At 42.1% G+C, this 14,462-nt stretch overlaps 1 protein-coding gene across 2 annotated transcripts in view; it reads left to right on the top strand.

Moving 5' to 3' along the window:
• The window catches only part of KCNIP1 (potassium voltage-gated channel interacting protein 1), a 590,945-nt gene that overhangs the window by 203,378 nt on the left and 373,105 nt on the right, over nt 1-14,462 (top strand). The window contains exon 1 of one of the 2 annotated variants that reach the window (XM_069102387.1): nt 6,719-7,329. The exons of the other annotated variant lie outside the window; for it this stretch is intronic. Coding sequence (XP_068958488.1) covers nt 7,269-7,329 — 61 coding nt within the window. The 5' untranslated portion in view covers nt 6,719-7,268. Of the gene's footprint in view, nt 1-6,718; nt 7,330-14,462 lie in introns of those variants that run through there. 2 annotated transcript variants of the gene reach the window in all.

Genomic DNA, 14,462 nt, shown 5'->3' with positions numbered 1-14,462 from the left:
GTAGTGTAGGTATCATTAGCCCCATTTAGCTGTCTTCCAGCACTTGAAAGGCTGTCGTGTGGAAGAGGGATTAAATTTGTTCTGTCTGGCCTCAGAGGGCAAAACCTGGAGTAACCAGGGGAAGATGCAGAGAACCATATTTCAGCTCAATATAAGGGTGAAAAAAGCATCCTAACAGCCACAGCTAACCGGAGATAGAATGCACTGCTTAAGGAAGGATGAATTCCCTATCACCTGAGTGAGCTCTTAGAGTGGCAGCCGAATTATCACTTAACAGGAATGTTGTCAAGGGATTCCTGCTCAGGTGTGGCTTATACTAGAGGTTTCCGAGATACCTCCCAGCCATGAGAATCTATGAAGAATCTGTTAAATATCTATAATGTAAAAATTGTTAGTATGGGCACCTGGAGAGATGGGGTCGATACACAAAAGAAATAAAAGATGCATGTCTTTTACATGTAAATTTTCCCTCAAGGCCTTCACATTCTAGCCAGGGAGACAAGAATTACACATGTAAAACACTTGGAGAATAACACAAAGCAGAATAAAATCAAGGCCAACTGCATCTCCTTCCTGATCCAATTTAAGAATCTTTCCTTAACATGGGAAAAGACACTGGAAATAGATTTAGTAGTTGAAAGACAATTAAGGTACCCCAAAGATACTACATGGAAGGACTTGTCTTAACAAAATTTAAGAAAACCATGACAATGGATAGAGATACACACAGGTCTATGCATGGTCTTGCTGTCCCCTATTGCTCCATAAAGATCTTGTCCATTGACAAACTCCTCTAGCCGAAGATGAGGAAATCTGAGCCATGTTTATTTTGTCTCGACATCCCTGAGGGTAGAACTGGGTTTAGGGGAGTGGAATAAGAGTACAAAAATCTAGGATGATGCCTCCAAGGCAGCTGTTCCCCAGCATCACTACCATTAGGAATGAGACCTTTACTAGATAACAAAGCAGAAGCTTACACCATAGAAACTATGAATGGGAAGCTGTCGCATGGCTCCATCAGAGTTGACATAACCCCTTATGCACTTGGACTGGGTTTATGTGCATATTTCTTTTTCTGTCCCTGTCTCTCTTTCTTTGTGTCTCACTCTGTCTCTGCTGTCTGTCTGTCTGTCTCTGTCTCTCTCTGTGTCTCTCTGTCTCTGTTTCTGTCTCTCTGTCTCTCTCTCTCACACACACACACACACCACAAACAAAAAAAAAGCCAGGGTCTTTTTATTTTTTATCTATCATCTATCTATCTATCTATCTATCTATCTATCTATCTATCTATCTATCTCTCTATCTATCTATCTATCTATTCATTATCTATCTATTTATTCATTCATTCAGTTATTAATTTATCTATCTATCTATCTATTCATTTATTTATTTATCTATTTGCTTTTTGGAGGGCAATTGGGGTTAAGTAACTTGCTCAAGGTTACATGGCTAGTTTGTGTGTGTGTGTGTGTGTGTGTGTGTGTGTATTAAGTGTTTGAAGCCGGATCTGAACTCAGGTCCTCCTGACTCCAGGGTCGGCACTCTACTCACTGTGCCACCTAGCAAAACCACTCCAAGCCAGATCTTTTTAAAAAATATAATCCTCCTCCATTCCTAATACTTATTCGAATTTTCAAGATTTTGTTGTGGGCATCTCCTAGAAAGTGTAAGGATGAAATGTACAGCAAGTCAATGTGCTAGAATATCTGTGAGTTTGTATAAATGTCTTTGTTTCCATGGAAGGACAATAAGTATCCTGTGGCAGTGAATGTTTATTAACTAAGCATCTCACAAAGAAAGCAGAAATCTCATGGACTCAAGCTTCTCTTCCTCAGGAGGTACTATTCTCTAAGGGAAGACTGCAGATTTGCTCAGGCGTCTGATGTTCCTTTCCATCTAGATGACGCAGACTAATTTCAGATCCTGATTCAGCCATTTACTAGCTGTGTGACCCTAGGCAATTCACCCAACCTCTCTGAACCTCAGTTTCCCCATCTGTAAAATGCGGATAATAATAGCACCTTCCTTTCATGATCATTGTGAGAGTCAAATGAAGAAGAAATGTATATATCTCTGTAAACCCTAAAAAATAAGTAAATGCTACCTGCTATTGTCACTATTAAGTCAGATTATTTCAACACAGAGGTGAAGATTTGCAATTCTTTCAAAGTGCAGCAGAGACAGTATGATGTAATAGAAGGAAAGCTAATCTTGGTGTCAGAAGACCTAGGTGTAAGTCTTGGCTTCTGAGACTTCCTACAAATATTACCTTTCACACAAAATCCAGAAACCTGCTTCCAAAAACTTCAATGATTGGGAATCACCACCCACAGAAGCTCAACAACCTTGCCAGAGTAGACCAAAGTCATCATCATAACCCCAGTAAGAAGTTCAGTCAGTATCTCCTGTTTTTCTTTCTTCTCACTCCCATTGGAAAAAACAAACAAACAAACTGTAGATGACCTGGAAATTCACTGAACAGATGCTTCATTACTCTTGGAAAAGGCCCATCCCTAAATTGACACAAATATATAAGAACAAGATCCATTTCCCAATTGGTAAGTAGTTAAAGACCAATAAACAGGTGGTTTTCAAAAGAAGAAATGCAAGTTATCAGCAACTCGATGAAAGAGGGTCCAAATCACTAAAAACAAAATAGATTCACATTAAAACTGAGTTTTTTCACTTCATAACCATCAAATTGTCAAAGATAGGAAAAATAATTAAAAGATAAGTGCTAGAGTGCCTATAAGAAAGCTGGCACATTGATAAGCTGTTGACAAAGCTGTGAATTGGTTCCCCTGTCCTGCAAAATAATTTGGAATTATACCAGGAAAAAAATATTAAACTCCATGTCCTTTGACCCAGGGGTAGCACTATTAGGCATATACCTCAAGAAGGTCAAAAAAGGAGGGAAAGGTCTTATACATACATATACATATACACATATACATACATATATATATTCCAGCACTTTCTGTAGTAGCAAAGAACTAGAAAGTAGGTGCTCATTGACTGGAAAATGGCTGAATAAAACGTGGCATGGGAATGTAATGGAAATGTAATAAGCAAAAATATATGAAGAATTCAGAGAAGCTTGGGAAGATTGGTATTTGATGAAACACAACCATGTAAGCAGAGCTAGAACAATTTACAGGATGACCAAATACCATACATTGGGATGAGGTCTGGGAATACAACAGCATCAGCTAATACATAATATATATATATATATATATATACATCTATATGCATATACACATACATAAATACACATATATGTATATGTACACATACATTTATAAAGCAAGAATATACATAAATTATATACACACCTACATTTATAAAGCAAGGAGAGTCTCTGCTCTCAAGAGATCTCCATTATAATGGGAAAAAGAACATCCATGGGGGAGTGATAGCCAGAGAGAGAGACTTCAGTAGGGAAATACTGGGATGCTGAATGGAGTGTTAGATTAACACATCCTCTTTTGGAGCAAAGGCAGAGGTAATTTGATCATCATTCTAAAACTAAATAAGGCAATGAGCATACTGTACAGAAAAGTGACAAGGGAGTTATAAAAGAAAAACAAGAATTCTGACCAATGCTGTCACCAATCGTGACTTCAGGGGACTAGTGGTGAAAGCATTCTGCTCTCTAAGCAGGGAGGAACTGGACAAGAGGTTAGGAATGAGGGAGGCATTTTTAGGCATGGCCTATGTTTTGATTTGCTTAGATTGACTATGTTTCCTGATTGGGAAGAAGTGTTCTAATACCGAGTCAGAAATCATTGGTGAGTAATAACAATAATTTTCTTTTAAAGACCATCAATGAAGTATTTTTAAAAAAGAAAAAAAGGGCCATCCTACATATCACTTGAAAGGAACAGATTCCCTGAACCTACCCCTCCCCATTCCCTCTCTGTTAGCTAGACCCAGCATGGCTTTGTGAATTTGAAGGAATGACAGGTATACAGTTAAGAAAGGAATTATGAACCATGGCTTCCTCCTGGGAGGTTCTTGGGAGTGGAAGGACCAAGGGCTAGAAGTCAGGAGGTTCCCAACTGGGTCCTAGTCCCCACTCTGCTACTAAGTAATGGGGGCTTAGAACTAGAGCAAATCACTGGGCCTTTCTAACCCTCATTTTCCTTACTAGCACAAGAAGGAAACAAACACTTTTTAAATGCCTACAAAGTGCTAGGAACTGTACGAAGCACTTTACAATTTCCTCACTTGATCCTCATAACAACTTCGGGAGGTAGGTGCTATTATTACCCCCATTTTACAGTTGAGGCAAATAGAGATGAAATTATTTGCTTAGGGTCACACAACCGGTTAAGTGTCTGAGGCCAAAACTGAACTCAGGTCTTCCTGACTCTGGGCTCACTGAAATGTTGACTACGTCACCTAGCAGCCAGTACCTACGATAAAAAAAAAGTGCTTTGAAAAAGTAAAATATGCTATAGATATGATTATTATCATCTCACTAATATTCTTCCACTAATATTCTCCTTCCACCATACTTATACCTATTTATCCTCTGTTCATTTATACAACTATCACCCTGGTTTGAACCTTCATCTCCCAGATCAGTGAGTAGGTCTCAGGACTACTCCACAGTCTTAAAATTTGTTGAGGACTCCAAAGAGTTTTTGTTGATGTGGGTTATGTTGATATTTACCATATTTGTAGATTAGTAATAGTAATAATAATCACTAGTATTCATATAGTGCTTTAAGCTTTGTGAAATGTTGTGCAAACATTATCTCATTGTATTTTCACAACAACCCTGGGAGGTAGGTGCTATTATTTTCATATGCTCCATTTTACAGATAAGGAAACTGAGGTAGACAGTGTTTTGGCAGATCAGGGATTTGAACCCATGTCCCCTTACTCCAAATCGATTCATCACTCTTTCCACTGAGCTGTGATGCCTTCCCTGCCTCTGGTTTTTCCTTTCTCCAATTTATCCTTCATACAGCTGCCAAACTAATCTTCCTAATGCACTGTCCTGTAAAAGCACACACACACACACACACACACACACACACACGAAAACAAAACAAAATAAAACAAATATCTTCCATGGTTCCTCTTAGGATAAAATACAAACTCCCCAGTCTGGCATTTAAGTCCTTCCACAAATTAGCTCCAGTTTACATTTCTAGCTTAATTTCTCATTGTTCTTCTTTGTACAGTCGGTATTGCAGCACCTGGGCTATTAGCTGACCCCTGTCTTACTCTTTCTGCCACTTGTGAATTCCTCTGGGTCATCCTCTGGGCTTGGAAGAATGCCCTCCTCAGAGCCCCTTATTAAAATCCTTCTCTTCCTTCAAGGCCCATCTCCTGCATGAAAACTTCCCTTATTTCCCCAGATAAAAGCATTCTCTCTCTCCCCGCATATTTTCTAGTGTACTTGGTCTGGACCTCTCCTTGACCCCTCTCATTGTATCATACCTGCACACGTCACTGCATGCCTTATGTGCACATATACACACAAACTGTGTAAAATAAGATTTGATTAGATTATAAGCTTTACAGCAGGGAAATGGAGCTCTGTCGGTTTTATGGGGTTAGTGGGAGTGAGGGGATCACTACCATCAAACATATCTCTCCAACAGCCTTATATCATCTGAATTGGGGGCAGCCAGGGTCCTAGGTGGGTACCCCTCAAACCATCCTCACATTTCAGGATCAGAAAACACCAGATGCCAAGCAACAGTTAAAAGAACACTAGACAATGGAGGGATTTGGGTCTAGTTTTGTCTCTGTCACCAGATAGGTGTGTGATTTGGGGCAAGTCATCTTCCCTCTCTAGGCCTCCGTTTTCTCAACTGTAAAATGAAGGACTAGATGTTCCCAGAGATCCCTTCAATCTCTGAATTCTATGATTCCATAATCTGACTTGAAATGACGACTATCCTCAAAGAGCACATGGTGGAGAACCCCGGTTTGGGGCTTTCTGTCCTTCCTTAGAAGTCTGATCCGTGCAGTGACTCTAGGGTGCATTCCTGGAGTTCCTAGAAAGTATTCTGGGGTTCCTCCATCACCACTTTTATGAAGATGTTGCAGGATTTAGGGCATTCTAGGCTCCCAGGGCAGGGTGTGGTCAGTGGCAGGGGAGGACATTGCAACCTGTGTTCCTCTTTCATCCCAACCGGGGCTAGCTAGCTCAATTTTTCTCTCCCATCTGCCTTCTCTGGCCCAGACCCCCTTCCCCTCCCAGAGCCCATGTATAAATACACTGAGAACTGGAGAGAAAAATCTGATGGCATTTCAAAGACAGGCGCTGATGAAATATACTCTCTCTAAAGGCAACCCTGCATCTTTTGGTTTGGGGGAAAATTTGCTGCTACAGTGAGAGAGGTGACAAGGCCAATAGCTGAGGCTTCTCCTTCACGATGATATATGCCCATTTTTATCCTGCACTGTACGCAATGAGGATATTATCATTAGCCAGTTTAGCACATGCATCTGACACGTGAGGAAGTAAGAAAAAAAAAGCAAGCCGTGGGGCAATTTGCCCCCGGGCTGTCCGACACTCTCCTTTCTTTGCCGGGGTGGGGAAGGAGGAGGTCATGCGCCAGGGAAGAGGGTCCCCCCTCCCCCGCCCCAACAATTTTAATTCCTGCTTCCCGAAGACTCTATTAATCACAGCGAGCGCGCCTGCCGCACAGCTGCTCTGCCTCCGACTACTTCACTCCCATTTTGCACTGAGCAGGTTCTCATTCATTCATGATTGGTACTCAGCCCCAGTCCCATGCCTCCCGGGAGACCCACCCCAAGCCTCCCGAACTGGAGTTTAGTATGCACGGGGAGGGGAGGTATTGAGACTCAGCCCCGCAGGCGGCTGGCTGCCTGGCTCCAACCATCCTCGGGAACGGGAGTAAAGATTAGCCCGATGTGTCGATGGGGCTGAGCTCCAGTAAATATTTTGATGCATCTGCTTTCAGCCCTGGTCTGAGGGAATCTACCTGGCATGACCATTGGATGGGGAGCTGTTTTGAATGATAACAGAGCAGCTGCTTGTGTGAGTCAGTGCATGTGTGTTGACTGAAGAGGAGAAAAAAAAATCTCCAACCCCAACGTTTGCTGAATACCAAGCTGCAGTGTTGGCTGCCCCTTTTTCTTTCTTTCTTTCTTTTCCTTTTCCTTTTTTTCTTTTTCTTCTTCTTTTTTTTTAGTAGACAAGCCAAACTGATCTCTTTCTAAAAGAGGGGGAGGGGCGGGGGAGGGAGGAGAGCCAAAGTCACACACAACTACCAGTGATCATGGGGGCTGTGATGGGCACCTTCTCCTCTCTGCAGACCAAACAAAGGCGACCCTCCAAAGGTAAGCTTCTCTCCTCCACTACCTTTTGTTCCTCTGAGCTGTGTTTTGGGGGCTGGAGTGCTGCAAAGGGGACCACCATGTGCGACAAACCCGTAAAGATGGAAGTGAGGGGCAAGTGTGGTCCCCTCTATAGAAGCAAGATTCCCTGGGAATTCCGGGGAAAGAAACAGCACGGGGGGAGCTCAGGTTTTGCCTAGTTGTGGTTGTGATACACCTTTGGGGTTTACCATGCCATTCTTGGCCATGTGTATGGGGGACTGACAGGTGCTGCCAGGGACTATCAGAGCCCTGGCTTCAGTTAAATCATAAGAGGGAGAGGAAAATGGCAAATGAGGAAGGGAAGGACTGAAAGTCTGCCAAAAAAAGAGAATATGGGGTGGAAATTTTAGAGAATAAATAAATATATTTGAAAACCTCCTGGTTCCCATGACATCTCGGAGTACCGACTATACACAGGGACCACACACATGTCTATGTTAGCTCTAGGCATAGGAATCCCAGCAGGGGAAAGGAGAGCTTCCGTCTGCAAACCAAAACGAATTAGCTGCCTGGTGGGATAAGATGCTCAGAGCTCCTGTTCCGCCCATCTCAGGAAGTCAGTAGCAAGCAGGTCAAACAGAGGCTTCATTTCTGCCTCATCTATGCATGAGGCTTAACGAAAAGCTTCAGGGAGTTGAATAGGAAGTCTAAAGGGACAGTAGGGGGGGTGGGACTGAAAAATAAACACAGTGACCTGAGTCAAATGCTCCCCTGAACCTTAACTCCCTTCTGTCCCCAGGAACTTCTGTAGCTGTGCCTCCTCAGCTGGAGGGACACTTCTCCTTTTTCTGTTCTTTTTCCACTCTCTGGATGGGTAGCCTAAGGTGGAAGTTGGCAGGAGGTCTAGATGGAGCTGGGAGAGGCTCTTGTCTTGTTTGAGTTGGGCTGGGGAGCATGCTTCTTGCTGGGGCCAAAGGAACCACATCACCAATATGCCAATATCTTTGTTGCAGTTAGAAACAGGCATAAGGAGGAAAGAGGATGTTGAAAAGTTTGTTTTGTTCTGTATTTTTAAAATAGATAAATGCTACAGAAATTTTCCGGAGGATTTGTTAGTGCCCATAACTTATACCCAGAGAGTTTTCTCAACTTTGTGACTATGATGAAATGTGGGAGTCAGTGCTTTGAGTGACCCCAAGCTCCACCCATGTATTGATTAATGATGTTAACTAAAAGGGGACAATGATGTACCCTTAGGTACAATATGAACTTTTTAAAAAATGCCCTTGAAAAGATGTGCCTGCCCTAAGTGGCTCTCTAGGCATCATTAGGAAGAAGTCTCAGTCTGGCTGGACTTGTCTCCCTTTAGACCTGAGATGATCTGACCAGTAAGGGCCTAGGGCTGGCAGGTTGCTTGGGCCTGATCCGGACAGTGGAGCTGTCATATGAAGTTCAGCAACCTACATATATGCTTTGGGCAAACGACCTTCTCTGGAAAACCTGTTCCCAGTACAATTAGATTGTAGTGACATTGGTTTGGTGTTGGATGGGGAGACAAGTAGGACTGGGATTGCCATTCATCTTTTGAAGGCTAAATTAAGTGAAGTCCAGCATGGAGTCAGAAGGTGGTGCCAAATATAGAATTACATAACTTTGCGTAACACTGTGATAGCCAGCATTATGCACATAGGATGAGAGGATCATAGACTGAGAGCTGGAAGAGGCCCGAGAGGCCGTCCAGTGGAATCCCCTCATTTTACAGATAAGAAAACTGAGGCTCAGTGAGATTAAGTGACTTGCCCATGGTTGCACAACCAGTAAGTGCTGGAGGTGAGATTTGAACTCCTGACTCCAAGTCCTACTCTCCCTCCACTAATGCTATACTGCTTCTCTATATAGGAGAACATAAATGAATATTTGATGAGGTCATAGGACTCAGAGCTGGAAGGGACCTTAGAGTTTATCTAGTCTAGTCCCCTCATTTTATAGATGGAGAACCTGAGGCCTAGAAGGAAGGAGGTAATTTGCCCAGAATCACACAGTTGGTAGATGGCAAACCTAAGACTCGAAACCTGGGCTTTGGACCCCAAGTCTATTGCTTTTTCCACCTCACCCTGATGCTGCTTTTCACCAGTTGAGTATATGATGTGAATACCTGACCTCCTCTTCAGAGGTCACTTCTCTGAGGACAGCAGAAATGCATTGTTAAAGAGGAAGTATGGGAAGCCAGTGGGACTTGTAAACTTATTTAAAGTTTTCATTTTCTGTGGCTTCAATGGAACTTTTCCCCTTTCCCCTTCTTTTTCCTCCTTTTCTTCCTCCCACCCCCCATACAAAATTCTAGGAAGAGGTAGCTGTGGAATACTGGATAAAGAGCTGGTCTCAAATCAGAAATGTCTGGGTTCTATTCTGGCCTTTGATATAGATTGTCTCTGTGATCCTAGCCAAATCATTTAACCTCTCAACACCTCCAGGCATCTCTTTGTGGTTATAAAATAGCAGATGGGACATCACTCTGCATTGGAAAATGAAATTCTTCACCAGGAACTTACTATACCAATGAAATCATTGGTCTGATCAAAAAAGACTTAAGATCCAGGAGGCCCTGGGTGATTTTCCCTAACGGTCCCATCAGGCTTTGCAAGAAACAGAAAAACTGGTCTTTGTCCACAGACTTCAAAGGAGCCACAATTGGTCCTTTCCCCCTCTAACAGGCCCCATCTTCTTGCCCCTCTGGTTATGCCTGTGTCACACAAACTTCTTCAATATAGCTTTGTGTTGGGCAGATAGGTGGCCCAGTGAATAGAGCAACTGTCCTGGAGTCAGGAGGACCTGAGTTCAAATCCAGTTTCAGCCACTTAACACTTACTAGCAAGTCACTTAACCCCAATTGCCCTCCCTTCCCCCCTCCAAAAACCTATATATATATAGTTTGTTACCTACTTATCCAAGTCACACTGAGGCTGGTGGGACCCCCCCCCCCATCTGTCCCAGTGAAAGGATTCTCAAGATGCTATGCTTCATATTTCAGGTTACACCCTTGTCATAGTCAAATTCCTGGCAAGTTAGTTACTGTGAGTCTGGGGACCTGTTTCAGGAACTCAGCTCCAGCCAGAAGGTGACAGAAAGCCTCTGCTGCCTTCTACCCTGGGTAAGACATTGTCTGGAGTATTGTGTTCAGAGCCACATTTTAGAAAGAACACCCATAAGCTGGAGCATGTCTAGAAGAGAACAGCAAGTATGGTAAGAAGACCGGAGGCCCCACCATTATAATTGGTCAGTTAAAGAAACTGAAACTATTCTCCCCTGGAGAAGAGAAGCCTTAAGGGACAGATGGTAGTTACTTCAAGCATCCGAAGGGTCGGTGTGGAATTTGCTTTGCTTGACCCCAGAGAGAATAACTAAGAGCAGAGATTAGAAGCTTCAGAAAGAAAACAAAAATAAAGACAAAACAGATGTTGATTAAATATAAGAAAAGGGAAAATATCTTAATGATTAGATTTGTCCAAAAGTAGAGTTGACTGCCTCAGGAATCAATGCCTTCACTCTCTCTAGAGGCCCTCAAAGAGAAGATGGGTGAGCTCTCTTTAGCAACGTTATACAAGGGATTCCTTTTCAACGATGGATGAGATCAGGCATCCTCTGAGGCCCCTTCTAGCTTTGCGGTTGTAGCATTCTATTGGTTAGTGTGACTTGGTCCTTCCCATTTTTGAATACCTACTTAGCGTCCTAAGAAGCCTAGAAAAGGGATTTTTAGCCTAAAGGTGGGGATTTGGGATCTGTGAACTTAAATAATTTTGATAACTCTATTTCAATAGAATTTATTTTCTTTGTAATACTCTGTATTTGTTTTGTGCATTCAAAAACATTATTCTGAGGGAAAAGGCTTACAGGCTTCACCTGTAAGATGGCCAAAGGGATCCATGACACCAAAAAATGATTAAGAACCTCTGATCTACACTGGGCTAGCTCTAGGAAAGATAGTCACTAATGTCATAACCCCTGAACACTTCCTTCTAGAAACAACTTCCAGCTCCAACTTTCTGTGACTTGAACCTTAAAATAAAGCAGACACTGGCTCCACATGGATGCAGGATCTATTATTGAATAGTTCCCACTGTAGACTAATGATGTCAGTCTGCTGCCAGCTGACATGCCTGCTACCTTGAGTTTTCCTTTCCAAATATATTGGGCATAGTTACATTGTCCAAGTCATTTTCATTTGGCACTGGTTGGAACTCTATGAGACATTGGCGGGGTAGATATTTTGTGAATTATGTGCTCTGATTTTCAGCTTTCAGCATCAACAAATACCTTCCCTCTTAGCCTTTTCATCATTTAGCCCACATGATTCAAATGTGTTTATATTCATTCCCATTTCCTAATTTTGAGGATGCATTTGTTGTTTCAGAATCCTCTGGGACTTTTATTCATACATCGTTTAGAATTGGAAAATGCCACTCCACTGGGTAACATTGGCTCATTCTGCAAATCCCAAGTCCAGTTGTAAATTTCCAAAGGCTTGTTGTTCTCTCCACTGAATGTGCAAGTGTAGGGGGTGTCTATGGTATGGACAATGAAAAAGGGAATCAGATAGATGCTTTGCATGTGTGTGAAAGGGAGCGTGCAGCCATGTATGCATAGGAGAGGGGCACACTTAGGAAGAATTCTAATGGAATTGAGTCACAACAGATTTTTACAGTAAGCAACAGGAAATGACAAAGCGACTCTAGGCAACTTCAGATTCCTAGGAAATTTCAGAATCAAAGTAAAAAGAATCCGAATCTTGGAGGTGGATGGGTTGTATGTTCATTAGAATCATCTAGCTCTCTTTGCCCTCATTTTACAGATAATGAATAAAATAGGCCCAAAGAAGTAAAATGATCTGCCCCAGGTCACACAGCTTGCAGGGGACTGAAGAAAGCTCCAGTCTCCTGATTCTCAAGCCAGTGGTCTTTCCCCTCCTTTCCAAACTAGTCTACCCTGAGAGCTCTTGAAAATGGGACTCTCCCCACATGGTCTCTATCAAGGGCATTTGCTGCTTTTGAAGGACGTGTTCAACTTAAAACACAGATTTCTTTTTTTTTCTCTGCTTCTCTGAGATGCCTTCATGTTTTGCAATTTTCCCCTGTGTTCATTCATTCACTTTGCAGCTTTTGCTTAGCATTTTCTCCCCAGTGATGAACATCTCACCCTGTTTAATGCTCCTGGAAGTTCTAGGCCCTGCTCAAATGCTGCATCCCCCATGAAAACATTCCTGATCACCCCGTTCCTCCAGCCAGAAGCCATCCCTCCTTCCTGTGAACCACAGATCTTCCACTAAACGATTGACTCCGCGTGGGGCTCCGCGTGGGGCAGGGATTATACCTTACTCTTTCTTAATCTCCCCTACAGCATGGCCTAACGAAGGAACGACTGACCTCATAGCCAGGAAGACCTGGGGTCAGGTCCTGTCTATGAAACCTTCCTGTTGTGTGACCAAGGACAAGCCACCTAACCTCTTAGGGTTCCAGCAACTAAGACTATACATTGTAAAGAAGGTACCAACCTTCACAGACAGAAGAAATTTCCACATCTGAGTTTCCACTGAAATAATAAAAGCTATCATTTATATTGTCTTTTAAAGTTGGAAAAGAACTTTACATACATTATCTCATTTGATGTTCACAACAATCCTGGGAGGTAGGGGCTATTATGATCCCCATTTTACAGATGAGGAAGCTGTGGCACTGAGAGGTTATGTGACTTGTCCAGGATCACACCGCTAGTGTCTGAGGCAAGATTCAAATTCCAGTCTACCCACTGCACTGTCTAACTATGGATCACTGAACTCACAAGTCTATTCTTTATCCCTGTCTGCCATAGCAGGTAGCACAATGCCTTAAACATAGCTGCCCCCACCCCCAAAAGGTTAATTGAACTAATTAGTCAATAATTCAATCAAAAATCAATTTTTAAGTGGTGGGTATTATGCTGAATGATGAAGATACAAAGGCAAGAGCAAAAAATACTGCTCTCAAGAAATTTACATTCTATCAAGGCAGACAATATATAGAAGTATATACAAAATATGTAAAATATATAAATGTATACACATTTATGTATGTACATAAATGTGCATATGAGTGCACATGTATGTTACACGTATATGGCAGTATTTAGAGGGGAATGCATTATAGCTGGGCTATATGAGAAGTCCTCATATAGAATGAACAGTGAAATGACTGTGATGACAACAACAATGACAATGGTCGGTGATGATGATGATGATGATGATGATGTTGTTGATATGGAACGTTTGGCTGCCATCCAATATTTTACAGAGTTGTGAGCTCAGCAGGAAAAGTTGGTTTTTCAGTTGGAATTTCAGCTACCAGCACTCTATCTGCAATGAATCCTGTTATTTGGTCTAGTGGTTTTGAATTGACTTTACTTATTAAATGCCTTGTGCTTCTTTCCAGTTTAGGGGGGGGGGAAAGCTCAGAAAACAAAGCAAAATACCATTTCCCTCCCTATGATGTGTCTATACCATAGGGAGTATTAGTAGTAGTTATATCAGAAGGGAAACAGACAAGCTGGGGATGGGTTGGCAACTGGACAGAGTGTTATCATGGAAAGAGGCACATAGTCAAAGTTAGGGAAGGTGAGTTCAAATCCCATTTATACTACTGTGTGACTTTGGACAAGTGGTTTCACCTTTCTGTGCTTCTAGGATTCCACAAACTATTTTCCTCATTGTCCAGTATTCTTCGTTTGTATGAAAAAATTGCTACTCGACAGTCAAGAAACCTTTAATTGCCATGTAATGTCCACACAATTTTTGGCACACAGAGTAAAACTCCTAGAATCATCTTGGAGAACCATTGGACTGGATGGTGGCTGAGGTTCATTCCAATTTTACATCTGTGATCCTTTGAAGAAAAAGGTCAATTTAAGGCATGTCTTTAAAGGAAAATACTCATATGATGGGTAGCAAACACACAAGAGGTAGAACAGGCTGAAAATTTACCTTCAAAAAAGAAAAGATTCAATACATTATGGCTATTAACTGAAGAACGGGTGATTAAGAAAAATTAGGATGTTATAGTATATCCCTAACCTTTGAAGCTGAAATGATGAGTGTGAATGACTCTCCCTTGGTGTCACCATCCCAC

This window comes from Petaurus breviceps, unplaced genomic scaffold (genome assembly GCF_028583685.1).
Source record: "Petaurus breviceps papuanus isolate PSGF00001 unplaced genomic scaffold, PetGlider_PUasm1.0 551, whole genome shotgun sequence".
Taxonomy (NCBI): Eukaryota; Metazoa; Chordata; class Mammalia; order Diprotodontia; family Petauridae; genus Petaurus; species Petaurus breviceps.
Note: the sequence above shows the minus strand (reverse complement) of the source record. Positions and strands in the feature narration are given on the sequence as shown.